Source organism: Ascaphus truei, chromosome 18 (assembly GCF_040206685.1).
Source record: "Ascaphus truei isolate aAscTru1 chromosome 18, aAscTru1.hap1, whole genome shotgun sequence".
NCBI classification, from domain to species: Eukaryota; Metazoa; Chordata; class Amphibia; order Anura; family Ascaphidae; genus Ascaphus; species Ascaphus truei.
In genome coordinates this window covers 34,223,142-34,236,036 of record NC_134500.1, presented here as the reverse complement: position 1 = coordinate 34,236,036, position 12,895 = coordinate 34,223,142, and the positions used below count along the sequence as shown (strand labels likewise).

General features: G+C 41.8%; 1 protein-coding gene across 1 annotated transcript; it reads right to left on the bottom strand.

The window, feature by feature from the left end:
• Positions 1–8,946: 8,946 nt before the first annotated feature.
• LOC142469279 (cholesterol 25-hydroxylase-like protein 1, member 1) lies at positions 8,947–10,884 on the bottom strand. The gene has a single exon (XM_075576212.1). The coding sequence runs from the start codon at positions 10,876–10,878 to the stop codon at positions 9,892–9,894; it is 987 nt and encodes a 328-aa protein (XP_075432327.1). The 5' UTR covers positions 10,879–10,884; the 3' UTR covers positions 8,947–9,891.
• Positions 10,885–12,895: the final 2,011 nt, after the last annotated feature.

Below are 12,895 nucleotides of genomic sequence, written 5' to 3'. Positions count from 1 at the left end.
ATTCTCTTTTTCGGAAGGATCGAACAAATAGAAGGGGAGGTGGAGTATGTTTATATGTTAAACCGGATCTAAAACCTATTATAAGGGATGATGTCTATGAAGGGAATGATGAAAATGTAGAGACTTTGTGGATAGAAATTAGCAGTGGAGGTAAAAGTATAAAGAAAATGTTTGTGGGAATATGCTATAAACCACCAAATATCTGTGAGATTGAGGAAGCTAAAATACTTTTGCAAATGGAGAAGGCATCAAAACTGGGTCATGTTTGCATAATGGGGGATTTTAATTATCCAGACATAGACTGGGGCAATGAGATTAGCGTTACAACAAAAGGGAACAGGTTTTTGGGGGTGCTTAAAGACAATTATATGACCCAAATTATTGAGGAACCAACCAGGAGAGGGGCAGTTCTGGATTTGGTCATATCAAACAATATTGAAGTAATAACAAATATTCAAGTCCTGGAACATTTGGGTAACAGTGATCATAACATGGTCTCATTTGAAATAAATGATCAAAAAACAGATTACTTGGGTTCAACAAAGACCTTCAACTTTGGAAAGGCAGATTTTAATAAACTGAGGTCTAATCTAGTAGTAATACAATGGGATGATGTTTTTGCAGGGAAAAAATGTAGAAGATAAATGGGCAGTCTTTAAAACATTGTGAGAAAAGCACACTTATCAGTGTATACCCTTGGGTAATAATGATCAAAAAGATAAAGAAAAGCTCCCTATACGCCGCACAAGAGATCACCTATACCTGTGTTAAAACTTACTATTTATTAATAAACAATTAAAATGTGTTTATTGCAGCAATAATGTGAACCAAAGTAATTAAAATTATTAAATTAAAAACGGAGAGGTTAACTGTGTACCCAATAGAAACTGACAGTGTAGGTCAAAACCACTATTATCAATTAGAGTGTCCCACAACTATATAATTATACTAGAGGTGGTAGTGATTTTGCTACAATTTAATGTCGTTTGAAAGCTACTCCTAGATGGTAGTGAGGGGTGTAACCTGAATTGATGTGTACGCTCGAATTGCCAAGTGGATACAGTAATAGATCAGGTATACATACACATTTGTGCCAGACCGTCAGGTTCAAAATTTAGTGAGCCTGTGGGTCTGTCATGGTGAGCAATAGCAGTTGTCGCAAGATCACAAAGTATGTGTCTTGTACTATGAACCATGAACCATGCAAAGATTGAGGAGTAGTCAGAGTGTTGTGCTTCCTAATGAAGTCTCCGAAACACTCTGAAAGGAATTAGGCAACAGACCTCTCCGATATAGCCAGCGTACTAGGTGGTAACGCTTAGCTTGCCCTACATATGTTTCACCTGTAGTGGCTTCATCGGGGGCAAAGACAGAGTGATTCCCTTACTTATTTATACACTTTATTGTTACCCTATTGGTTAATTGGTTACAGACTATGATTGGTCCTCAGAGTAAATGTATCCCACCCACACTTCAGAAACGAGAAGAAAAGGCACTGATTGGCCATGTCAAGTCACATGGCCAGTCACATATCTGTAGACTTATAGTCATGTGGGCCAAAATTCCTCTTTCAATGGTGGCTGGGGGTTGCGTCGCGTCATCAGCGCGCGACATCCCATAATTTCGGCAAACTGCAGCGTGCTAATGTCATTCGCTCTATACTGACAATGTCCAGTACAAAATAAGCTGTCACGGCATATTGTCATGGGACTGCAGTGTATCCCTAAGTTGTTATAATGTAGGTGATTGCTGCCCGTAATATCCCAAGCCTATTGGTAGGAAGTAGCGTCGCGTCATCAGTGCGCGACGTCACCATCAGTAGTGTTTACATTGCGATCAAGGTTTCTTCCCATGTTGTTGTTGTATGGGTGGTTGCCATAGCTACCCGCGATGCTCTGTCCTGATTGGTCAGAAGTTCCGTCACGTCATCGAGGCCCGATTTCAGTTTCAACACTGAAACGAAGATATCACCGCGATCGATATGCTGTATGGTCAAGTATGTAAATTAAGAGGGTTGTAAACCGCTAGCATGTTACCCCACATATTAGCAATGTAGCATAATGAGGTGGCAATTGTTGTTATGATGTCGCTTCATGATGCCTTCACTCCCTGGCTGGTAAATATATCCAATTGGAGAAGGAGGGCGACTAGTCTGCACTCATATACAGTACAGGCATACCCCGCATTAACGTACGCAATGGGACCGGAGCATGTATGTAAAGCGAAAATGTACTTAAAGTGAAGCACGACCTTTCCCCACTTATCGATGCATGTACTGTACTGCAATCGTCATACACGTGCATAACTGATGTAAATAACGCATGTGTAACAGGCCTTATATTCTCCCCGCTTGCGCGCAGCTTCGGTACAGGTAGGGAGCCGGTATTGCTCTTCAGGACGTGCTGACAGGCGCATGCGCGAGCTGCCGTTTGCCTATTGGGCGATATGTACTTACTCGCGAGTGTACTTAAAGTGAGTGTCCTTAAAGCGGGGTATGCCTGTATACATTTTATATGAGTGTTTTGCTTACATTTACCAATAAAATGATATAAAGCAAATGTGTGTTTCTTAATGACCATTTATGGGATGTGACATCAGTTAGATAACTAATTAAAAGAGCTATTTTTTAACCCTTTAATAGCGTTTGCTGTTCATTTAGCATGAAGTGTGGGGATGTGTGTTCCAAGGGAATAGTGATTATTACAGAGGGGAATTAATGAATGCGGTCAGGATTGTATCTCATTTTTGATCGGTATCACAAACGAATGAATGAGTCAAAAAAAGAAGAAATTAGAGAGTCAGATCTGTATTTAAAGGAAGGGGGTGAAGAGGAAGCCCTCATTCAGACCTGTTGGGGATAAGGTGGATAGTTGGTATATCCAACGGGACTCTTGTTGTAAGAGAGTTTTATCCCAGTCTCCTCCTCTCATATTGGTTTTGAGGCAAAAAATGCCTTGAAAGCTTAAGGAGTTAATGTCCCCCCCGTGGTGTCCAATAACGTGGCATGATACCGGGGTGTCCAACGCATTCCTAATAGATCCAACGTGTTCCAATATGCGTCTACGGAACTAGCGACCCGTCTTACCTACATATTGCATCCCACATTTGCAAGTGATGAGGTAAACTACATGTGTACTCTTGCAGTTTATAAAACTTTTTATTTGGAATTTTTTGTTATTACAGGTACTTTGGAAGTTTTTACTGGTGTTGATATGTGTACATGCTTTGCATGTTCCACATTTGTAGGTACCCATTGTTTTTTGTGGAAGCCACGTTTGAAATTGTGACTTGTTTTGGAAATGGCTGTGGACTAATAAGTCCTTTAAGTTCTTAGATCTTTTTGGCACCATTGTTGGATATGGTTTTAGCACTTCACAAAGATCTTTGTCCTCCAAGAGGATATGCCAATATTTCCTGTAAATGGATTTGATCTTATTCCATTGGGCACTATAGGTACCTATGTATCTGATGGTTTTATCCGTGACCAGTTCCCTTTTTGAGTACAATAGTTTTTCCCTATTGACTTGTTCTGCATTTTTGTAGGCTTTTTTGACGTGTGTTTTACTATAGCCTCTATTCAGGAATGCGTGTGATACCGTATTTATTGTACCATCATGATTGATGGAGATTTTTAAATCCAAGAAAACCAGAGTTTTTTCACTGATCTCATATGTTAGGCGTAGATTATGACTATTCGTGTTTAGAGTTTCCACGAAGGTGTTGAATAGTTGTTTGCTACCCTTCCATAATATCAGAATATCATCTATATAGCGAATCCACATAGTGATATTATCCGTGAAAGTGGTCATATTCTCATTAAATACACTGTTTTCTTTCCACCAACCCAGGTACAGGTTAGCATATGTTGGGGCACATGTTGTGCCCATTGCAGTTCCCTGTACCTGGAGATAGAGTTTATTGTTGAATGTGAAGTGGTTGTGTGTTAGGACAAAAGATAGAAGGTCACATACAAACTCGTTATGTTTTAGATATCAGGTGCCCCGAGTGGAGAGGAAAGAGGCTACTGCCTTTAGACCTACTGGATGCTGAATACTGGTGTATAGTGACTCAACATCCATGCTACACAAAACTGTGTTTGCATCCACTGTAATTCCTTCTAGGCGTTTCAAGACATCACGAGTATCCTGTACATGTGAAGGCAGAGATTTAACAAAAGTTCTCAGTACTTTGTCCACATAGATGCTTGGGCCCTCAGTGAGATTCCCAATGCCCGATACAATTGGGCGGCCCGGTGGGTGTGTGGAGTTTTTATGCACCTTTGGTAGACTATAGAAGGTTGCTGTTTTGGGGAATGGGTTATACATGAACTTATGTTCTTGTTTAGAGATTACTAAATCTTCTAGTCCTTGATCTAACAGGATTTTAAGTTCTTTCATAAAGATTGGAATCGGATCCTGATCTAGGATTCTGTAACAGTTAATGTCACCTAGAAGTCTCAAATTTTCCTTAACATAGTCATCTGTTTTCTGTATAACTATATTCCCTCCTTTGTCTGAGCTTTTTATTGTGATATCTTGCCTATCCGATAATTCTTTGAGTGCTGCCCTTTCTTTTTGGTCCATATTTCTCTTTGTGTTTTTCCCCTCTATTACTATGGATTCTATTTCTTTGGACACCATTTTTACAAAAGTTTCCACATTGCTGCATATATCCATTTGGGGAGTGAATTTACTCCTTGGTTTGAGTTTTGTGAATGGGCCCGTTCCCAATGGTCTTTCACTTTCTTCACATAATTCCAAAAGAGTATCTAGATTGTCTAGATCAGCTGTACTCATTTCCCCAGAATCCAAATTTTTGGATCTAGCTAGTTGGATTTTTTTGTAATACTTGTGCAGCAATAATTTTCTAGCGAATAAATTGGTGTCCTTTATACAATCAAAATGATCCATATTAGAGGTGGGAGAATATGAGAGGCCTCGTTTCAGGACTTTGATATGCTCTGTGCTTAGTGCAAAATCAGTGAGATTCATAATGAATGTGTCGTGTGAATTGTCTGGTGCTAGTGATACGTTCCCTTCCTGCTCTTGTTGTAACCTCTGAGTTTGGTTTTTCTTCCTCTCCCCTCCCTTTCCCCTTCTCGTTCGTTTAAATAGAGATCTAGGGGTTCTGATGTTTGGGGGAGACCTAAAAAAGAGGTAGATTCCTGACTAGCTGTTTTGGATCTAGTAGTAATACTTGATCCTATGTCAGGTTCCTGAAATCTCCTATGTGTAATTCCTTGGTTACTGGGATTATCAGTGTCTGAGGATTCCTGATCTGTAGTGGAATCACTCTGAACAGTTGGTTCAGCGTATTTTTTTTGTTTTTTTTTAAATTTACATTGCTAATATGTGGGGTAACATGCTAGCGGTTTACAACCCTCTTAATTTACATACTTGACCATACAGCATATCGATCGCGGTGATATCTTCGTTTCAGTGTTGAAACTGAAATCGGGCCTCGATGACGTGACGGAACTTCTGACCAATCAGGACAGAGCATCGCGGGTAGCTATGGCAACCACCCATACAACAACAACATGGGAAGAAACCTTGATCGCAATGTAAACACTACTGATGGTGACGTCGCGCACTGATGACGCGACGCTACTTCCTACCAATAGGCTTGGGATATTACGGGCAGCAATCACCTACATTATAACAACTTAGGGATACACTGCAGTCCCATGACAATATGCCGTGACAGCTTATTTTGTACTGGACATTGTCAGTATAGAGCGAATGACATTAGCACGCTGCAGTTTGCCGAAATTATGGGATGTCGCGCGCTGATGACGCGACGCAACCCCAGCCACCATTGAAAGAGGAATTTTGGCCCACATGACTATAAGTCTACAGATATGTGACTGGCCATGTGACTTGACATGGCCAATCAGTGCCTTTTCTTCTCGTTTCTGAAGTGTGGGTGGGATACATTTACTCTGAGGACCAATCATAGCCTGTAACCAATTAACCAATAGGGTAACAATAAAGTGTATAAATAAGTAAGGGAATCACTCTGTCTTTGCCCCCGATGAAGCCACTACAGGTGAAACATATGTAGGGCAAGCTAAGCGTTACCACCTAGTACGCTGGCTATATCGGAGAGGTCTGTTGCCTAATTCCTTTCAGAGTGTTTCGGAGACTTCATTAGGAAGCACAACACTCTGACTACTCCTCAATCTTTGCATGGTTCATGGTTCATAGTACAAGACACATACTTTGTGATCTTGCGACAACTGCTATTGCTCACCATGACAGACCCACAGGCTCACTAAATTTTGAATCTGACGGTCTGGCACAAATGTGTATGTATACCTGATCTATTACTGTATCCACTTGGCAATTCGAGCGTACACATCAATTCAGGTTACACCCTTCACTACCATCTAGGAGTAGCTTTCAAACGACATTAAATTGTAGCAAAATCACTACCACCTCTAGTATAATTATATAGTTGTGGGACACTCTAATTGATAATAGTGGTTTTGACCTACACTGTCAGTTTCTATTGGGTACACAGTTAACCTCTCCGTTTTTAATTTAATAATTTTAATTACTTTGGTTCACATTATTGCTGCAATAAACACATTTTAATTGTTTATTAATAAATAGTAAGTTTTAACACAGGTATAGGTGATCTCTTGTGCGGCGTATAGGGAGCTTTTCTTTATCTTTTTGATCAACATTAACCTCTTCCCTGCCAGCACCACCTACGTACTTTATTGCAGTTTTTGTTCCTATATCACACAGGTTATAATATTTAGGTCTTCCCTCCTTTCACATTAGTATAGTGCAAGGTGCACACATTATGACCTTTTGGTCATTCTACCCCCCTTGGGTAATAAGTATAAAAGAAATAAGTCAAAACCAATGTGGCTAAATAAACAGGTAGGGGAGGAAATGGACAAGAAGAGGAAGGTGTTTAGATTCTTTAAATCAGAAGGGACAGAGACATCGTATCACAATTATAAGGAATGTAACAAAAATTGCAAAAGGGCAATCAAATTCGCAAAAATGGATAATGAAAAAAGGATTGCAATAGAAAGTAAGGTCAACCCAAAAAAGTTCTTTAAGTACCTTAATAACAAAAAAATGAGAAAAGAAAATATAGGACCCTTTCAGTGTGAGATGGGTAGGCAGATTATTGGAGATAAGGATAAAGCTGAAGTATTAAACAAATTCTTTGCCTCTGTGTTTACCAGGGAAGAATCAAGTTCAATAGTAGTGCCGCAGGAGGAAGCCACAACCTCCATATTAATTAACAATTGGTTAACTGAGGAAGAAGTTCATAAGCTACTTGAAAAAATGAAAGTTAATAAGGCACCTGGCCCCGATGGCATACATCCAAGAGTTCTCAAGGAGTTAAGCTCAGTAATAGCAAAACCATTATATTTAATATTCAAGGACTCCATTTCCACAGGCTCAGTACCACAAGATTGGCGTAAAGCAGATGTGGTGCCAATATTTAAAAAGGGAGCTAGATCACAACCGGGAAATTAAAGACCTGTAAGCCTGACTTCAATAGTAGGGAAACTACTTGAAGGTTTAATACGGGATAATATTCAGGTATATCTAATGGAAAACAAAATTATTAGTAATAGTCAGCATGGATTAATGAAGGATAGATCTTGCCAAACTAACCTTATTTGTTTCTTTGAGGAGGTAAGTAGCAATTTAGACCAGGGTAATGCAGTTGATGTGGTCTACTTAGATTTTGCAAAGGCTTTTGATACGGTTTCACACAAGAGGTTGGTGTACAAAATAAAGAAAGTTGGACTCAGTAATAATATATGCACCTGGATTGAAAACTGGTTAAAGGACAGACAACAGAGGGTTGTCAAAATGGAACTTTTTCAGGTTGGGCTAAAGTCGTGAGTGGAGTACCTCAGGGATCGGTACTGGGACCCCTGCTTTTTAACTTGTTTATTAATGACCTTGAGGTTGGGATCGAGAGCAAAGTCTCCATCTTTGCTGATGATACTAAATTGTGTAAGGTAATAGAATCAGAGCAGGATGTAATTTCTCTTCAGAAGGACTTGGAGAGACTGGAGATGTGGGCAGGTAAATGGCAGATGAGGTTTAATACAGATAAATGTAAGGTTATGCATTTGGAATACAAGAATAAAAAGGCGTCTTACATATTAAATGGAGATATATTGGGGGAATCCTTGATGGAGAAGGATTTAGGAGTGCTTGTAGACAGCAGGCTTAGCAATAGTGCCCAATGTCATGCAGTAGCTGCAAAGGCAAACAAGATCTTATCTTGCATCAAACGGACAATGGATGGAAGGGAAGTAAACATAATTATGCCCCTTTACAAAGCATTAGTAAGACCACACCTTGAATATGGAGTACGATTTTGGGCACCAATCCTAAGAAAAGACATTATGGAACTAGAGAGAGTGCAGAGAAGAGCCACCAAATTAATAAAGGAGATGGACATTCTAACTTATGAGGAGAGGCTAGCTAAATTAGATTTATTTACATTAGAAAAGAGGCGTCTAAGAGGGGATATGATAACTATATACAAATATATTCAGGGACAATACAAGGAGCTCTCAAAAGAACTGTTCATCCCACGGGCAGTACAAAGGACTCTGGGCCATCCCTTAAGGTTGGAGGAAAGGAAATTTCACCAGCAACAAAAGAAAAAGGGTTCTTTACAGTAAGGGCAGTTAATATGTGGAATTCATTACCCATGGAGACTGTTATGGCAGATACAATAGATTTGTTCAAAAAAAAGGTTGGACATCTTTTTAAATGGGGAAGGTATACAGGGATATACCAAATAAGTATACATGGGAAGGATGTTGATCCAGGGATTAATCCGATTCCCAATTCTTGGAGTCAGGAAGGAATTAATTTTTCCCCTTAATGGGGTTTTGTGTTTGCCTTCCTCTGGATCAATAAGTAAGTATAGATATTGGATAAAGTATCTGTTGTCTAAATTTAGCATAGGTTGAACTTGATGGACGGAAGTCTTTTTTCAACCTCATCTACTATGTAACTATGTAACTATGTATAATAACACGCAGAGATATAGTAATAACGCGCAGAGAGATATAATAATATGCAGAGCAAAATAATAGCACGCAGAGAGATATATAATAACACAGAGAGATATAATAACACACAGAGCGGTATAATAACATGCAGGGTGGTATAACATAATATATATATATACACACACACACACACTTTTAAAGCTGCAATCCCAGCTGCTTTTTAAAAAAATAGGATTCAAATTGGAGAATTGTCTGGTGCTAAAAAAAAAAGCTCTATTTTCAGCTTCAGGGATTCTCCCGTTCCCTAAATACTTACAGTTTTAGGTGCCAATGTTCTGCCATCTCGGGGAAATAAAATGGCTGCCAAACAAGAAGAAAACCAGGACCACAAACTGTAAATATCTCAGGAAACATGGGGACCCCGGAAATGAAAACACACACAGCTTCCCCAGGGCCCAGGACTAGAGTATCCCCCCATCAGCGGCCTAGCAAGTCCCTCCTCTGCCTCCCTCACTCTCCCCCTCTGCCTCACTCACCCTTCTCTCCCTCACTCTTCCACTCGCTGTCTCTTTTTGACTATTCCTCTGGAGAGCCAAAAAGAGGGGAACAGGCCTCTGGTCAGAAAGAGCCACTGGTGAAGGGTAACTGTGGCTCACATACACACATACATACACGGATACATACACACACACACACACACACACACACACACACACACACACACACACACACACTGATACACACAGAGCAGACTCTCCCTTCAGCCGCACTTACACACAGCCATGGGAGATCCAATCAGTCTCCTGAGTCTACATGAGATTTCTGGCGTCTTTGGGGTATTCCGGGAGACTTAGCCGGGCTGGACGTTGAATGACCACCTGATGTTAATGATTTCCCAGGGTGCCCAGTGTCCCGCTCCCAACCCTCGCCTGACGCCTCCTGCTGGTGACGTCTCTTGGGTTCCGCCCGCTATTCTCCATGTTACTGGCAGTTCCGAATATCAAGTCCCAGTGGCCAAAAAAGGGAGCAAAGTTTGTGTCCGGCCTCTGATGGTGCAAGTCGTGAGCAAGAGCTCCCCCATATAACCCAAAGGGCATGACGTGGCTAAGAGACCAGGGGAAATCATAGCCAATGTGGTCATCCACGGACATCCAGATGCTGAGCAGGTTACAAGTCCAGGCTGTCAGTGGGTGACACCTTAACCTGACGGGGTTGGTGCTGCTCCAGAAGCCCAAGGTCATCAGCTCGTATCCTCCAAGGTTCTGGCTGGACCATGAGAACGGGGCCACGTATTTGTGGTGGACGGCATGGAGTTTCTTGTAGAGCCAGTAGTTCTTGTGGTGAAGCACATGCCATATGAAGTACTGGAAGTCAAACAAGAGTAGACACCCAAACACCTCCACTAATAGAGTACAGACAGAGGGTGCCATGGCTGGCAACGGTGCCGGTGGCATCCACAACCCATTCAGAAGCACCGTTGGGAAGACGTAGACCAGGTGGTTGGACACTGCTCTCTTGACACAAAGACCCATCATCCTTATGGTCGGACGCTTGTCCTTCTGGATTTTGTATTGGTACAATAGTGGGCATCGCTCCCCCACCAGATCCAGCACGGCAAAGGGAAAGCTGAAGCCGAGGAAGCCGGAGAATGCCAGCAAGACGGGGAAAAAAGGGGACCCCAACAGGTCTCCGAAATCAGCAAGAACATCATCCCAGAACGGCTGGAGAAACAGATCGGGGCAGGCGCCAGCGCACAAGGAGGACCTTCGACTCCCGATGGACGAATTCATTCTGATGTGTATTTGTATGGAGGCGGACAGTCTCCCAGCCTGGTTTATACCCACGTTAATCCCAGTGCAAAACCGCACCATTATATAAATTGCCATCTGTGATTTCTCAAGGCGATTTCCCTGGGTCTCACTTAGGCTCAAATCCATGTGAGAAACAAGTATTATGACTCATTACTCCGGTGTCGAAGTGGCTATTATACAACATCGGATTACCCGCTACAGATTACAGATCAATAGCTCCCACTGTGCAGAAATTCCCTGGTTCAGCTGAACATGTAGCAGGTGAAATTCCTGTTCCGTTTGCAAAAGAACCCAAACTTAAAAGTCATTATGGTTCTTTTGCAAATGTATCCAGACTTAAAGCAAAGATTTGGTTGTTTCCTTTGAATCATTTAATTTTCATCTGGTCTCTGAATGGTGGAGTGTGATGTCGATCTAGTGCTTACTCTGCCTCTAGCGCCCCCTGACCCTGTTAGAGCCAATACAGATGAGAAGGGAGAGAAGGGGCTTTGCATGCACAAACTCCTGCTCATCACACAGAGATATTACACAGAAGGGAGCAGCCAGAGGAGATCAAACCCACCCCCTCTCCCCCCACCCTCCCGGGTCTCAGCACACAGAGATATCCCCCCCTCCCGGGTCTCAGCACACAGAGATATCCCCCCCTCCCCATCCCGGGTCTCAGCACACAGAGATATCACCCCCCCTCCGCCTCTTGGGTTTCAGCACACAGAGATATCCCCCCCCTCCCGGGTCTCAGCACACAGAGATTTCCCCTCTCCCGGGTCTCAGCACACAGAGATATCCCCCCCTCCCGGGTCTCATCACACAGAGATATCACCCCCTCCCGGGTCTCAGCACACAGAGATATCCCCCCCTCCCGGGTCTCAGCACACAGAGATATGCCCCCATCCCAGGTCCCCGCGTCCCCAGGCTTACACACTGACTTTAAAACAGGATTTAATAATACTTCTAGGTGTCGGATTTTTAAAAAAAGGCGTCAAACCCCCAGATAACATGTGTTAAAAGAGAGGGGATGTGAAATGACATATTGGATTTTTCACAGCTCCTATTATCTGAAGATTGTTTGTTTTGTAATTAATGAGAATGTTTCTTTCCTGGGATATTGTACATTAAAGGGAAAATGCAGGTAAACAATGTAAACACTGCGTCAGTCTCATGTACAAGTCATTAGCGCAGTAATAGTGACACGTCTGAGCTGAAATATGCAAAGCCCTAAAACACCTGTCAAGATAATAGCATTAGATATGATGTATTTTAATCATTACGGTGCTTCAGGGGTTAGTGTAGGTACAGTTTGGGTTTAAAATTACAATATATTGGATTAATGACAAGTCAAGACTTTTCCTTGGTCTGTGCTGGTCTTCAAAGGGGACTTAATGGGGGGGGGGGGTCTATCATGGATAGCCCACTAAAAGTGACACGTGTTGTTTAGAAAGTCATAAACGCTAACCAGAGACTACGCTGTGAGCCTCAAAGAAAACTAAACGTTTATGAATAATTGCTGGCGTATTTCAAAGAGAGGTGACTCAAAATGAGAATATCATGTGAAGTCCTCTACTGTGCATACTAAGAGTTACATGTGTGTGTTCGTGGCACAGAGTGGCATATAATGATACCACACACTGCATTGGTAAGAGGTGCCAAGGACAGATGTCAATTTGTCACTCAAATTTTGGTTCAAGATTAGTCTTGTTACGTCCGTCATGACCGCCTGAATCTATTGATGTGACCCACGTGTGTCTCAGTATTAGAGGTGAGAAGTTATGAGTGCAGTTATATTCCAAGGCAAAACGTAAACATTGTCGTTTGGAAGAAGTTTCTTTTTACTCCGTCATAAAACTGTCAATCTCACCGCTGATTTACGACAGGGGTGGGCTTTTGGGGTGGTTTCAATGGGGAAAAAATAGTGCATAAGACTTAGCAAGGTATTATGAAAATCAGATTTCAACAGAGGTGTGTTTTGGACCCAACACGTGAGTCTCATTTCTTCGCCAGGGACCTCTATGGGAGAAAATCCCGACATACAATATGGTAATGTATAGGGATTTCTGTTTTATGTTTTATCCTGTTTTTT